Below are 15,214 nucleotides of genomic sequence, written 5' to 3' on the forward strand. Positions count from 1 at the left end.
TCAACCTCTAAAGTACCAATCAAGCTCATCCGTACTATGAGAGGCTAATGGTGATGGGAAAAAGAGTGGCCTTGCCCTGATGGGGGTCTACGTTGACGATGTCGACGAACATGCTTAGAGAGACTTGACCTGTCCCCAGTTCGAAATGGACAGATAGGGCAGATGAAGGGTTTTTCACCCGTATGGGTACGTAGGTGTTTATCATAATCATAGCGAGTAGTGGAGGCCTTACCGCACCAGCAGCAGCGGAACTGTGAGTCTACACTGGATACAGCAGGATATCCCACATGGTATTGACGCCCATGGAGGGGCAGCAAGCCCTGTAATGAGAGAAATTAGCCCTTGAAGTCTGTCGCTACTAACGTCAATACCATCAACATCATCCATCAAATCCACCACCAGTAAAAATTTCAATTATCATCCAGACTAATGCTGCTCCAGTATAAAGTACTGCAAAACACTATTTTTCAAATCAAACCAGATACCATATACAGTACCAATGCACAATCTTTTCAGAAGCACCTTATGTAACTAGGGTGGTGGTGGTTTGTCACGGTGTTTGTTTCGTACATGAGATTTCAAATTCCATTTATAGGAAGCACGAAATGGGCAGTAGGGGCACTGGTGGTCCTTTTGAGCCTGATGACATTTAAGGTGACGTTCATAGTAGTAACGCATGCCAAACTGTTTGTGACACACTGGACAGGTCCAGGTCTGCCCGCCTCCAAGGCTTCGTGCCCATGCCAAACGTTCAGCCTCGCTCATCCCTCCTACTCGCCCTAATACGCCCACACCTGCGCCACCAGCAGCCAAGACAGAAGCCAGCCGCTGCAAAGAGACAACACCATCTTAGGCACAGCTGATGTTGTAACTAAACATCCCATAAAAATAATGCCATAAAGGAATCCACTCCATCATAACTGTATTGACAATGTAGTAGCTTCATGTATCACATCAGCACCAACAGTTTTCATCTCCATTCTAAAAGAATTCTAGTTATCTAAATAATGTAAAAATCAATAAAATCATCCAAAAACAAAATGCAGTAGAGTATATAGCAATGGGCAGTGAGCCAACTTTTTGAGCCATATCTATTCACCATTTACGTAGTAAACACTATCTGATTTTTCTAATGTTTGCACAGAGTCAACTGTCGTTTTAATCATTTCTGTAAGTCTTCCACACCTATCATAAAATGTAATCTACCCTATTTATGATTTGAAAATCAAACATGAAAATCAGATAAAGTGCATATACTGCATATGATCTAAATTTCTCTCATGCTGATCACAAGATATTCTAGCAGTTCATCTTCCATTAATGTATCACATTAGAATACAGAAAAAGTCCAGTTAACCATCTCACAGGTATTCAATTATCCTATATATCAATCAGGACTCATCCAAATCTGAAAACTACTGATTATCTGTCAAAGCTCCAGTTATCTGGAATTTGTGTCCATAAACAGAGTTCATAAAGTCTTGAAATTTGGTTAATAAAGGTAATATTGAGAAAGCAATTACAGCTGCTTTTACTAAAATTGTCATAGTTCCTTGCTGTGTTTATTGGTGGATGCTCTCACTGGCACAACAGGGTTGGGATATAGCAAAGATAGGTATAAAAAAGTTGTTCATCCAGTACCAAAGGGCTTTATATTATGACATCTATTTCCATGTAAATAAGGAACCAGGGAAAACATTACTCAAAATGTTATGTACATAATGTACCAAATAATATTAAAAACATTATCCAACCAATGAAAATAATATACAATACATACAGAAAATGGCAGACAGGTGACTGCCTATTTGCCACATCTACATTTCTTTGGGACTCTGGGATTACCTAAATAAAGTTTTCCGTACGTTCTTTCTGAATATGTAAACAACTGCTACTAAGCAAAAAAGAATATACAAATAAGACAATCTAATGCAACATTTGCTAAGTAAGATGTACGTTTTGAACAGATAGATGACCACTCCTCTTCCTACACAGGAAATGTTCTAAACTGAACATTGCTGTACTGCCCATATTTTGGTTATAGTATTTTCTTAATACTGTACTCTATGTAGTTCATTTTAGCATATGAATTAGTCATGAATCTACTAAAGAGAACTATGTATAAAATTTTACAAAATATATAATTTACCAAATCTTTCACCAAGTGAGAGACATAATTTACGAACATATGTGATGGGACTCCTGATGCAAAGTTACTAAGGTTTTTCCTATATTTTTTTCTGAATAAAAACATGAACATACAGATGAGGACTGTGTAAAATACATGCATTATGTATGATATGAGCGTGTGAGAAATATTCAGAAAAAGATGGATTTGTATGAGGCATTTATGGATCTGGAGGTATATGATAGGGTTGATAGAGATGCTTTGTGGAAGGTCTTAAGAGGACATGGTGTGGGAGGTAAGCTGCTAGAAACAATGGAAATTTTTATCAAGGATGTAAGGCATGTGTACCAGTAGGAAGAGAGGAGAGTGAATGGCTCCCAGCGAAGGTTAGTCTTCAGCAGGAGTGTGTGATGTCTCCATGGTCGTTTAATTTGTTTATGGATGGGGTGATTCAGGAGGTAAATGCAAGAATTTTGGAGAGGTGCGAGTTTGCAGTCTGTTGGGGATGACAGGGCCTGGGAAGTGAGTCAGTTGTTGTTCACTGATGATATAGCACTGGTGGCTGATTTGAGTGAGAAACTGTAGAAGTTGGTGACTGAGTCTGGAAAAGTGTGTGAAAGGAGAAAGCTGAGAGTAACTGTGAATAAGAGCAAGGTTTTTGATTCAGTAGGGTTGAGGGACAAGTTAACTGGGATGTGAGTTTGAATGGAGAAAAATAGATATCTTGGAGTGAACTTAGCAGCAAATGAACCATGGAAGTGGAAGTGTCACAGGGTTGGGGAGGGGAAGAAGGTTCTGAGGGCAATGAAGAATGTTTGGAAACAGAGAACATTATCTTGGAGAGTGAAAATGGGTATGTTTGAAGGAACAGTAATCTCAACAGTATTATATGGTTGCAAGGCATGAGCTATAGATAGGGTTGTATGGAGGAGGGTGGATGTGTTGGAAATGAAATGTTTGAGAACAATATGTGGCATGAGGTGGTTTGATTAAGTGATGAAAGTGCAGGAAAGAGTGTGTTGAAATGGTTTGGACATGCAGAGAATGAGCGAGGAAAGGTTGACAAAGAGGATATATGCATCAGAGGTGGAGGGAACAAGGAGAAGCAAGAGACCAAATTGGAGGTGGAAGGATGGAGTGAAAAAGATTTTGAGCAATAGGAGCCTGAACATGCAGATGGGTGAAAGACATGCAAGAAATAGAGTGAATTGGAACGATGTGATATACCAGGTTTGACATGCTGTCAATGGACTGAACCACAGCATGTGAAACATCTGGGGTAAACTATGGAAAAGTCTGTGGGGCCTGGATGTGAATAGGGAGTTGTGGTCTCCATGCATTACATATGACAGCTAGAGACTGACTGTGAACAAATGTTGCCCTATTTTGTCTGTTTTCCTGGCACTACCTTGCTGACACAAGGGGTGGTGAGCAGGGGGCTGGAAATTCTCCCCTCCAGTTTTACTTTTCCAAAAGAAGGAACAGAGATGGGGGCCAATTGAAAAGTATTCCCTCTAAGGCTCAGTCATCTATTCTTGAAAGCTTCCTCACTAATGCACAAAATAGTATGCATAAAATATATCAAATTTCTTTTTTATGATACTTAATTGCTGTTTCCCATGTCGCCGAGGTAGCGCCAGGAAACAGACGAAGAATGGCCCATCCACTTATATATACATATATATACATAAATGCTCATACATGCACATATACATATCAATATAGAAACATATATACACACATAAATACACATACACAGACATATACATATTCATACCAGCTTGCCTTCATCCACCCCTGGCATCACCCCATCCCATAGGAAACAGCATTGCTACCTCCTGCTTTAGCTTGGTAGTGCCAGGAAAACAGACAATAAAGGCCACATTCGTTCACACTCAGTCTCTAACTGTCATGTGCAATGCACCGAAATCACAGCTTCCTATTCACATCCAGGCCCCATAGACCTTTCCATGGTTTCCCTTAGATGTTTTACATGAAATGGTTCAGTCCACTGACAGCAAGTCAACCCTAATATACTTCATCGTTCCAATTCACTCTATTCCTTGTAGCCTCTCACTCTCCTGTGTGTTCAGGCCCCAATAACTCAAAATTTTTTTTCACTCCATCCTTCCACCTCCAGTTTGGTCTACTGCTTCTCTTGTTCCTTCCACCTCTGACACATATTCTCTTAAGACAACCTTCCCTCACCCATTCTTTCATATGTCCAAACCATTTTAACATACCCTCTTCTGCTCTCTCAACCACACTCTTTTTATTACCACACATCTCACTTACCCTTTCATTACTTACTCAATCAAACCACCTCACATCCCATATTGTCCTCATACATTTCATTTCTAACACATCTACCCTCCTCCGTATAACCCTATCTATAGCCCATGCCTTGCAACCATATTGTTAGAACTACTATTCCTTAAAACATACTCATTTTTGCTCTCTCAGATAATGTTCTCTTCTACACATCCTTCATCACTCCTAGAACCTTCACCCCCTCCCTCACCCTGTGACTTGCTTCTGCTCCCATGGTTCTATTCGCTGTCAAGTCCACTCCCAGATGTCTAAAACACTTCACTTCCTCCAACTTTTCTATCTATCTATTTCTTTTTTTTTCCAAAAGGAGGAACAGAGAAGGGGGACAGGTGAGGATTTCACTCAAAGGCCCAGTCCTCTGTTCTTAACGCTACCTCGCTGATGCGGGAAATGGCGAATAGTATGAAAGAAAAAATAAATATATGGGTATGTTTGAAGGAATAGTGGTTCCAACAATGTTGTATGGTTGCAAGGCGTGGGCTATGGATAGATTTGTGCGCAAGAGGGTGGATGTGCTGGAAATGAGATGTTTGACGGACAATATCTGGTGTGAGGTGGTCTGATCGAGTAAGTAATGTTAGGGTAAGAGAGATGTGTGGAAATAAAAAGAGTGTGGTTGAGAGAGCAGAAGAGGGTGTTTTGAAATGGTTTGGGCACATGGAGAGAATGAGTGAGGAAAGATTGACCAAGAGGATATATGTGTCGGAGGTGGAGGGAACAAGGAGAAGTGGGAGACCAAATTGGAGGTGGAAAGATGGAGTGAAAAAGATTTTGAGTGATCGGGGACTGAACATGCAGGAGAGTGAAAGGCAGGCAAGGAATAGAGTGAATTGGATCGATGTGGTATACCGGGGTCGACGTGCTGTCAATGGATTGAATTAGGGCATGTGAAGCGTCTGGGGTGGGCCATGGAAGGTTCTGTGGGGCCTGGATGTGGAAAGGGAGCTGTGGTTTCGGGCATTATTACGTGACAGCTAGAGACTGAGTGTGAACGAATGGGGCCTTTGTTGTCTTTTCCTAGCGCTACCTCGCGCACATGAGGGGGAAGGGGGATGTTATTCCATGTGTGGCGGGGTGGCGATGGGAATAAATATGGGCAGCCAGTATGAATTATGTACATGTGTTTAAATGTGTATGTCTGTGTGTGTATATATATGTGTACATTGAGATGTATGGGTATGTATATTTGTGTGTGTGGACGTGTATGTATATAGATGTGTAGGGGGGTGGGTTGGGCCATTTCTTTCGTCTGTTTCCTTGCGCTACCTCGCAAACGCGGGAGACAGCGACAAAGCAAAATATATATATATACATATATATATATATATATATATATATATATATATATATATATATATATATATATATATATATATATATATATATTTCACTGAGAACCAATCACTTTCCTCTCTTCCTACACGTACACATGCCTTACATTTTCACTGCTTCTAACAACTTTCCTCCCACACCATATATTCTTAATACCTTCCACAGAGCATCTCTATCAACTCTATCATATGCCTTCTCCAGATCCATAAATGCTACATACAAATCCATTTGCTTTTCTAAGTATTTCTCACATACATTCTTCAAAGCAAACACCTGATCCACACATCCTCTACCACTTCTGAAACCACACTGCTCTTCCCCAATCTGATGCTCTGTACATGCCTTCACCCTCTCAATCAATACCCTCCCATATAATTTACCAGGAATACTCAACAAACTTATATCTCTGTAATTTGAGCACTCACTCTTATCCCCTTTGCCTTTGTACAATGGCACTATGCACGCATTCCGCCAATCCTCAGGCACCTCACCATGAGTCATACATACATTAAATAACCTTACCAACCAGTCAACAATACAGTCACCCCCTTTTTTAATAAATTCCACTGCAATACCATCCAAACCTGCTGCCTTGCCGGCTTTCATCTTCCGCAAAGCTTTCACTACCTCTTCTCTGTTTACCAAATCATTTTCCCTAACCCTCTCACTTTGCACACCACCTCGACCAAAACACCCTATATCTGCCACTCTATCATCAAACACATTCAACAAACCTTCAAAATACTCACTCCATCTCCTTCTCACATCACCACTACTTGTTATCACCTCCCTATTTGCGCCCTTCACTGAAGTTCCCATTTGCTCCCTTGTCTTACGCACTTTATTTACCTCCTTCCAGAACATCTTTTTATTCTCCCTAAAATTTAATGATACTCTCTCACCCCAACTCTCATTTGCCCTTTTTTTCACCTCTTGCACCTTTCTCTTGACCTCCTGTCTCTTTCTTTTATACATCTCCCACTCAATTGCATTTTTTCCCTGCAAAAATCATCCAAATGCCTCTCTCTTCTCTTTCACTAATACTCTTACTTCTTCATCCCACCACTCACTACCCTTTCTAATCAACCCACCTCCCACTCTTCTCATGCCACAAGCATCTTTTGTGCAATCCATCACTGATTCCCTAAATACATCCCATTCCTCCCCCACTCCCCTTACTTCCATTGTTCTCACCTTTTTCCATTCTGTACTCAGTCTCTCCTGGTACTTCCTCACACAGGTCTCCTTCTCAAGCTCACTTACTCTCACCACCCTCTTCACCCCAACATTCACTCTTCTTTTCTGAAAACCCATACAAATCTTCACCTTAGCCTCCACAAGATAATGATCAGACATCCCTCCAGTTGCACCTCTCAGCACATTAACATCCAAAAGTCTCTCTTTCGCACGCCTGTCAATTAACACGTAATCCAATAACGCTCTCTGGCCATCTCTCCTACTTACATAAGTATACTTATGTATATCTCGCTTTTTAAACCAGGTATTCCCAATCATCAGTCCTTTTTCAGCACATAAATCTACAAGCTCTTCACCATTTCCATTTACAACACTGAACACCCCATGTATACCAATTATTCCCTCAACTGCCACATCACTCACCTTTGCATTCAAATCACCCATCTCTATAACCCGGTCTCGTGCATGTAGGTTTGCGGCAGGGGTGTGTGATGTCTCCATGGTTGTTTAATTTGTTTATGGATGGGGTTGTTAGGGAGGTAAATGCAAGAGTTTTGGAAAGAGGGGCAAGTATGAAGTCTGCTGGGGATGAGAGAGCTTGGGAAGTGAGTCAGTTGTTGTTCGCTGATGATACAGCGCTGGTGGCTGATTCATGTGAGAAACTGCAGAAGCTGGTGACTGAGTTTGGTAAAGTGTGTGGAAGAAGAAAGTTAAGAGTAAATGTGAATAAGAGCAAGGTTATTAGGTACAGTAGGGTTGAGGGTCAAGTCAATTGGGAGGTGAGTTTGAATGGAGAAAAACTGGAGGAAGTGAAGTGTTTTAGATATCTGGGAGTGGATCTGGCAGCGGATGGAACCATGGAAGCGGAAGTGGATCATAGGGTGGGGGAGGGGGCGAAAATTCTGGGGGCCTTGAAGAATGTGTGGAAGTCGAGAACATTATCTCGGAAAGCAAAAATGGGTATGTTTGAAGGAATAGTGGTTCCAACAATGTTGTATGGTTGCGAGGCGCGGGCTATGGATAGAGTTGTGCGCAGGAGGATGGATGTGCTGGAAATGAGATGTTTGAGGACAATGTGTGGTGTGAGGTGGTTTGATCGAGTGAGTAACGTAAGGGTATGAGAGATATGTGGAAATAAAAAGAGCGTGGTTGAGAGAGCAGAAGAGGGTGTTTTGAAGTGGTTTGGGCACATGGAGAGGATGAGTGAGGAAAGATTGACCAAGAGGATATATGTGTCGGAGGTGGAGGGAACAAGGAGAAGAGGGAGACCAAATTGGAGGTGGAAAGATGGAGTGAAAAAGATTTTGTGTGATCGGGGCCTGAACATGCAGGAGGGTGAAAAGGAGGGCAAGGAATAGAGTGAATTGGAGCGATGTGGTATACCGGGGTTGACGTGCTGTCAGTGGATTGAATCAAGGCATGTGAAGCGTCTGGGGTAAGCCATGGAAAGCTGTGTAGGTATGTATATTTGCGTGTGTGGACGTATGTATATACATGTGTATGGGGGGGTTGGGCCATTTCTTTCGTCTGTTTCCTTGCGCTACCTCGCAAACGCGGGAGACAGCGACAAAGTATAATAAAAAAAAATTAAAAAATATATATATATATATATATATATATATATATATTAATATATGTATGTTCCTATAAGTCCATGGGAAAATGAAACATGATAAGTTCCCAAGTGCACTTTCATGTAATAATCACATAATCAGGGGAGACACGAGAGAGAAATGTAAGCCAGTCAAAATACATCCAAGACGAAGCTAGGATGCCATTTGGTAAACATGTGATTGTCCAAAACATACAACGAGCGTTCATAAACTTATCATTTTACAAATTTTATCAACAATAAAGTTATCTAATTTGTATAGGCCATCACTAATATTAAGATTATAATTCTTTGTGTATTTAATAATAGAAGATTCAATGATATTTCTCTTGGTAGTAGAGTTAGAATCAATAACTGAGATGGCATTACTCCAGTCAATACAATGATCATAGTTTTTAACGTGATTAAACAAGGCATTTGATTCTTGTCCTGTTCTTATACTATATTTATGTTGCTTAAGTCTAACAGAAAGATCCTTACCAGTCTGACCAACATAAAGTTTATCACAATTTCCACGAGGCACTTTATAGATGCATCAAAGAGAATTTTCTGGTGAATTCCAGATTAAGATATTCTTTATAGTATTATTGTTGCTAAAGGCAACATTTACATTAAAGGATTTAAGCAACATGGAAAGGAAAGTCAAATTATTATTAAAAGGAAGAACTAAAAGATTCTTGGTGTCAATGGGAGGTCTGGGCTCAACTCTATAAAATGATTTCTTTGCTAACTTAAAGGATTTATCAATGAAAGATCTAGGGTACTTTAACTTGGGAACTTATCGTGTTTCATTTTCCCCTTGGACTCATAGGAATATCTTGATCACGTGCAAAATTGTGATCCTTTCCAATATATGTATATATATTGGAAAAGAATCACAATTTTGCGCATGATCAAGTATATTCCTAAGAGTCCATGGGAATAATGAAACACAATAAGTTCCCAAGTGCACTTTTGTGTAATAATCACATCATCAGGGGAGACACAAGAGAGAAATTTAACAGTCAGTTGATATACAACGACAACGTAGCTAGGACGCCATTTGGTAAACATTTGTCTTGGACAATAGTATATTTACCAAATGGCGTCCTAGCTACATCTCTTTGCTGTACATCAATTGACTGTTATATTTCTCTCTCATGTCTCCCCTGATGATGTGATCATTACACAAAAGTGCACTTGGGAACTTAAGTGTTTCTTTCTTTTTTTTTTCCCAAAAGAAGGAACAGAGAAAGGAGCCAGGTGAGGATATTCTCTCAAAGGCCCAGTCCTCTGTTCTTAATGCTATATATGACAGCAATATAATAAATCTTATTCAATATATTCATATTCATATTATATCATGTCCAAAATATTTAAATATACTTTTGTCTCTAAATTTTTTATTTATCTTTGTCTTTCCCTTAAACGATACTACTGAAAAATGGCCACACCCACATTGCCTCAACACATGTATTTCCACAGCAACATCCATACTCTCAATGACACATCTTATCCACTAGACCCACCCTGCAACCAAATTACAGCTGTTTAATCCACCTACCTCGCACACATATCCCATTTTGTGGCTTTCCGAAGAACAAAGGCTTCTCGTTCCACACATTTATTCATGGCTTCCCGAAAATTTTCCCCCTCCCGCCCCACACACTTTCCATCTTCACGCTTCACATGGATTTCCAATACCCTGGTGGACAGAATTCCACATTCCAGTGTCTAGAACACTAAAAACTATCCTCCCTCGTTTTTTTAATTCCAATCAAACCAGGGACCCTCAGAGGCACCTTGTCACCTACCTCGCTACTGTAATGAATAAGTTTGATCATTATATACATTTATTATATTTTTATATCACACATTTATAAATAACTTTCGCTGTCACCAGCTTTGCGAGTGTATTTATCACATTAGCTTGCTGTCCCGCTAGCATGTACAGCAAGGAACAACGAATGGAACCACAATCACATGTATCTCATGCCAACAGATACCTTCATTCATGTTCCCCTATTTACCAGTACTTTAATTTTAGCTCCTTTACATCCCATCCATAAACAAATTAAACAACCAGTGGGAGGTAACAATCACACCACCCCTGCTCAAGTTAGCAAAACCTACATCCTCACATCAGACCCAACAGCTTTCCTTTTCCAGACGTTCACATGCCTGTGACCAATACCTCGACAAGAATTTTCACATGCTTCAACACATTCCTCACGCCTTTCACCATTGTATTTAAACTTCAAAGCATCTCTTCACCTCTACATTTCCTACTCTGAACATAATATGCTACTAAATCCATTTGCTTTTCTAAGTATTTCTCACATACATTCTTCAAAGCAAACACCTGATCCACACATCCTCTACCACTTCTGAAACCGCACTGCTCTTCCCCAATCTGATGCTCTGTACATGCCTTCACCCTCTCAATCAATACCCTCCCATATAATTTACCAGGAATACTCAACAAACTTATACCTCTGTAATTTGAGCACTCACTCTTATCCCCTTTGCCTTTGTACAATGGCACTATGCACGCATTCCGCCAATCCTCCGGCACCTCACCATGAGTCATACATACATTAAATAACCTTACCAACCAGTCAACAATACAGTCACCCCCTTTCTTAATAAATTCCACTGCAATACCATCCAAACCTGCTGCCTTGCCGGCTTTCATCTTCCGCAAAGCTTTTACTACCTCTTCTCTGTTTACCAAATCATTTTCCCTAACCCTCTCACTTTGCACACCACCTCGACCAAAACACCCTATATCTGCCACTCTGTCATCAGACACATTCAACAAACCTTCAAAATACTCATTCCATCTCCTTCTCACATCACCGCTACTTGTTTTCACCTCCCCATTTACGCCCTTCACTGAAGTTCCCATTTGCTCCCTTGTCTTACGCACCCTATTTACCTCCTTCCAGAACATCTTTTTATTCTCCCTAAAATTTACTGATAGTCTCTCACCCCAACTCTCATTTGCCCTTTTTTTCACCTCTTGCACCTTTCTCTTGACCTCCTGTCTCTTTCTTTTATACTTCTCCCACTCAATTGCATTTTTTCCCTGCAAAAATCGTCCAAATGTGCTGAGAGGTGCAACTGGAGGGATGTCTGATCATTATCTTGTGGAGGCTAAGGTGAAGATTAGTATGGGTTTTCAGAAAAGAGGAGTGAATGTTGGGGTGAAGAAGGTGGTGAGAGTAAGTGAGCTTGGGAAGGAGACCTGTGTGGGGAAGTACCAGGAGAGACTGTGTACAGAATGGAAAAAGGTGAGAACAATGGAAGTAAGGGGAGTCGGGGAGGAATGGGATGTATTTAGGGAATCAGTGATGGATTGCGCAAAAGATGCTTGTGGCATGAGAAGAGTGGGAGGTGGGCTGTTTAGAAAGGGTAGTGTGTGGTGGGATGAAGAAGTAAGAGTATTAGTGAAAGAGAAGAGAGAGGCATTTGGACGATATATATATATATATACATATATATATATATATATATATATATATATATATATATATATATATATATAGATATATATACATATATATATATATATATGGGTATGTTTGAAGGAATAGTGGTTCCAACAATGTTGTATGGTTGCGAGGCCTGGGCTATGGATAGAGTTGTGCGCAGGAGGATGGATGTGCTGGAAATGAGATGTTTGAGGACAATGTGTGGTGTGAGGTGGTTTGATCGAGTAAGTAACGTAAGGGTAAGAGAGATGTGTGGAAATAAAAAGAGCGTGGTTGAGAGAGCAGAAGAGGGTGTTTTGAAGTGGTTTGGGCACACGGAGAGAATGAGTGAGGAAAGATTGACCAAGAGGATATATGTGTCGGAGGTGGAGGGAACGAGGAGAAGAGGGAGACCAAATTGGAGGTGGAAAGATGGAGTGAAAAAGATTTTGTGTGATCGGGGCCTGAACATGCAGGAGGGTGAAAGGAGGGCAAGGAATAGAGTGAATTGGAGCGATGTGGTATACCGGGGTTGACGTGCTGTCAGTGGATTGAATCAAGGCATGTGAAGCGTCTGGGGTAAACCATGGAAAGCTGTGTAGGTATGTATATTTGCGTGTGTGGACGTATGTATATACATGTGTATGGGGGGGGTTGGGCCATTTCTTTCGTCTGTTTCCTTGCGCTACCTCGCAAATGCGGGAGACAGCGACAAAGTATAATAAAATAATATAAAATAATATATATATATATATATATATATATATATATATATATATATATATATATATATATATATATTTTATTTATTTATTTTGCTTTGTCGCTGTCTCCCGCGTTTGCAAGGTAGCACAGGGAAACAGATGAAAGAAATGGCCCAATCCACCCCCATACACATGTATATACACACACGCAAATATACATACCTATACATCTCAATGTACACATATATATACACACACAGACACATACATATATACCCATGCACACAATTCACACTGTCTGCCTTTATTCATTCCCATCGCCACCTCGCCACACATGGAATACCATCCCCCTCCCCCCTCATGTGAGCGGGGTAGCGCTAGGAAAAGACAACAAAGGCCTCATTCGTTCACACTCAGTCTCTAGCTGTCATGCAATAATGCCCGAAACCACAGCTCCCTTTCCCCATCCAGGCCCCACACAGCTTTCCATGGCTTACCCCAGACGCTTCACATGCCCTGATTCAATCCATATATTATCCCTGGGGATAGGGGAGAAAGAATACTTCCCACGTATTCCATGCGTGTCGTAGAAGGCAACTAAAAGGGGAGGGAGCGGGGGGCTGGAAATCCTCCCCTCGTTATTTTTTTTAATTTTCCAAAAGAAGGAACAGAGAAGGGGGCCAGGTGAGGATATTCCCTCAGAGGCCCAGTCCTCTGTTCTTAACGCTACCTCGCTAATGCGGGAAATGGCAAATAGTTTGAAAGAAAAAAAAGAAATATACATATATATATATATATATATATATATATATATATATATATATATATATATTTATTTTTATTTTGCTTTGTCGCTGTCTCCCGCGTTTGCGAGGTAGCAAATATATATATGTATATATTTCATTTATTTTGCTTTGTTGCTGTCTCCCGCGTTAGCAAGGTAGCGCAAGGAAACAGACGAAAGAATGGCCCAACCCACCCAAATACACATGTATATACATACATGTCCAGACACGCAAATATACATACCTATACATCTCAATGTATACATATACATACACATATATACACATGTACATAATTTATAGTCTGCCTTTATTCATTCCCATCGCCACCTCACCACACATGAAATAACAACTCCCTCCCCCCTCATGTGTGCGAGGTAGCACTAGGAAAAGATAAAAAGGCCACATTTGTTCACACTCAGTCTCTAGCTGTCAAGTGTAATGCACCAAAACCACAGCTCCCTTTCCACATCCAGGCCCCACAAAGCTTTCCCTGGTTTATCCCAGAGGCTTCATATGCCCTGGTGCAATCCAATAACAGCATGTCGACCCCAGTATACCACATCGTTCCAATTCACTCTATTCCTTGCACGCCTTTCACCCTCCTGTATGTTCAGGCCCCAATCTGGTCAAAGAGCTTTTCATTCCAGCCTACATTTCCCTACTACTGAAAGTAGCACTACCCTGGGCTACTGGAAAACCTTTAGGAAAGTGCTGGGTAACACCAAGATTCATATAAATTGATCCTGAAGTAATCATATTACAGAATAAACTAGATAGAGGAAAATGAGTACTTTTCTCATATTTCCTGCATGCCATAGATGACTAAAAGAGGCTCTCAGACTGAGTGAAACAAAACTCAAGGGGTATGAGGAAGAAAATTTTGGGAAAATCCTAAGGGTAAAGTGTGGGGTTAGTGTGTGGGATAAAGCAAAGTTGGAGATAGCAGTTCTGATGATGAAGGAGTTGTGCTAATGTGTGACTTACTGTAAGAAAGTGAGCCCTAGACTGATGAGCATGAATACAAAAGTGGATAATGAAAGGTGGGTGTCAGATAGTGCTTATGCATGTGGTAGTGCGACAAGTGAGGAAGAGAGGCAAGTGTTTTGGGAGGAGCTCAGTGAATGCAACAGCAATTCGAATGTGAATTATTTAATTGTGATGGGTAATCTGGATCCAGGAATGGATAATGTGGCAGTTGAGAAAATAATTCAGGTGCACAGAGCATCCACTGTGAATGACAATGGTTAACAGCTTGTGCAGTTGTATGCTGAAAGATTGGTGACTGAGAATACTTGGTTTAAAACGATAAGCACACATAAGTATACATGGGTGAATGGCATTAATGCTAAAAGTGCATTGCTGGATAATGGAGTAAAGAGGGTTACAGATGATTTTCCCAAGAAAATGGGTGACAGTATTCTTGACTGAATGGTTAGAATTCCCATTGTATGGCTCACAGTGAGGTGCCGGAAAATTGGTGGAATGCCTGTTGAGTGCCACTATGTAAAGACACAAAGGACAAAAGTGAATGTTCATTTACTGAGGTGCAAGTCTGATGAGTACACCTGATAAAATCTTCAGCACAGTTCTTGAAGAAATCATTTGTCTCAAAAACCTGCTTGATTTCTTTTATATCATCAACATGTATGATCAAAGTACAGCAGCTGATG

The 15,214-nt window shown here is 40.6% G+C and overlaps 1 protein-coding gene across 10 annotated transcripts in view; it reads right to left on the reverse strand.

Annotated features, from left to right (window-relative positions):
- The window catches only part of LOC139746704 (uncharacterized), a 385,796-nt gene that overhangs the window by 52,663 nt on the left and 317,919 nt on the right, over positions 1–15,214 (reverse strand). Inside the window, exons 6-7 of one of the 10 annotated variants that reach the window (XM_071658181.1) lie at positions 523–828; positions 224–320 (exon numbers count right to left, since the gene is read on the reverse strand). The exons of 6 other annotated variants lie outside the window; for them this stretch is intronic. In XM_071658181.1, the coding sequence (XP_071514282.1) occupies positions 532–828 (297 nt within the window). In that variant the 3' untranslated portion in view covers positions 224–320; positions 523–531. 3 more of the 10 variants (XM_071658183.1, XM_071658191.1, XM_071658180.1) reach the window with 3 other exon arrangements.

The sequence above is a fragment of the Panulirus ornatus genome, chromosome 66 (genome assembly GCF_036320965.1).
Source record: "Panulirus ornatus isolate Po-2019 chromosome 66, ASM3632096v1, whole genome shotgun sequence".
NCBI lineage: Eukaryota > Metazoa > Arthropoda > Malacostraca > Decapoda > Palinuridae > Panulirus > Panulirus ornatus.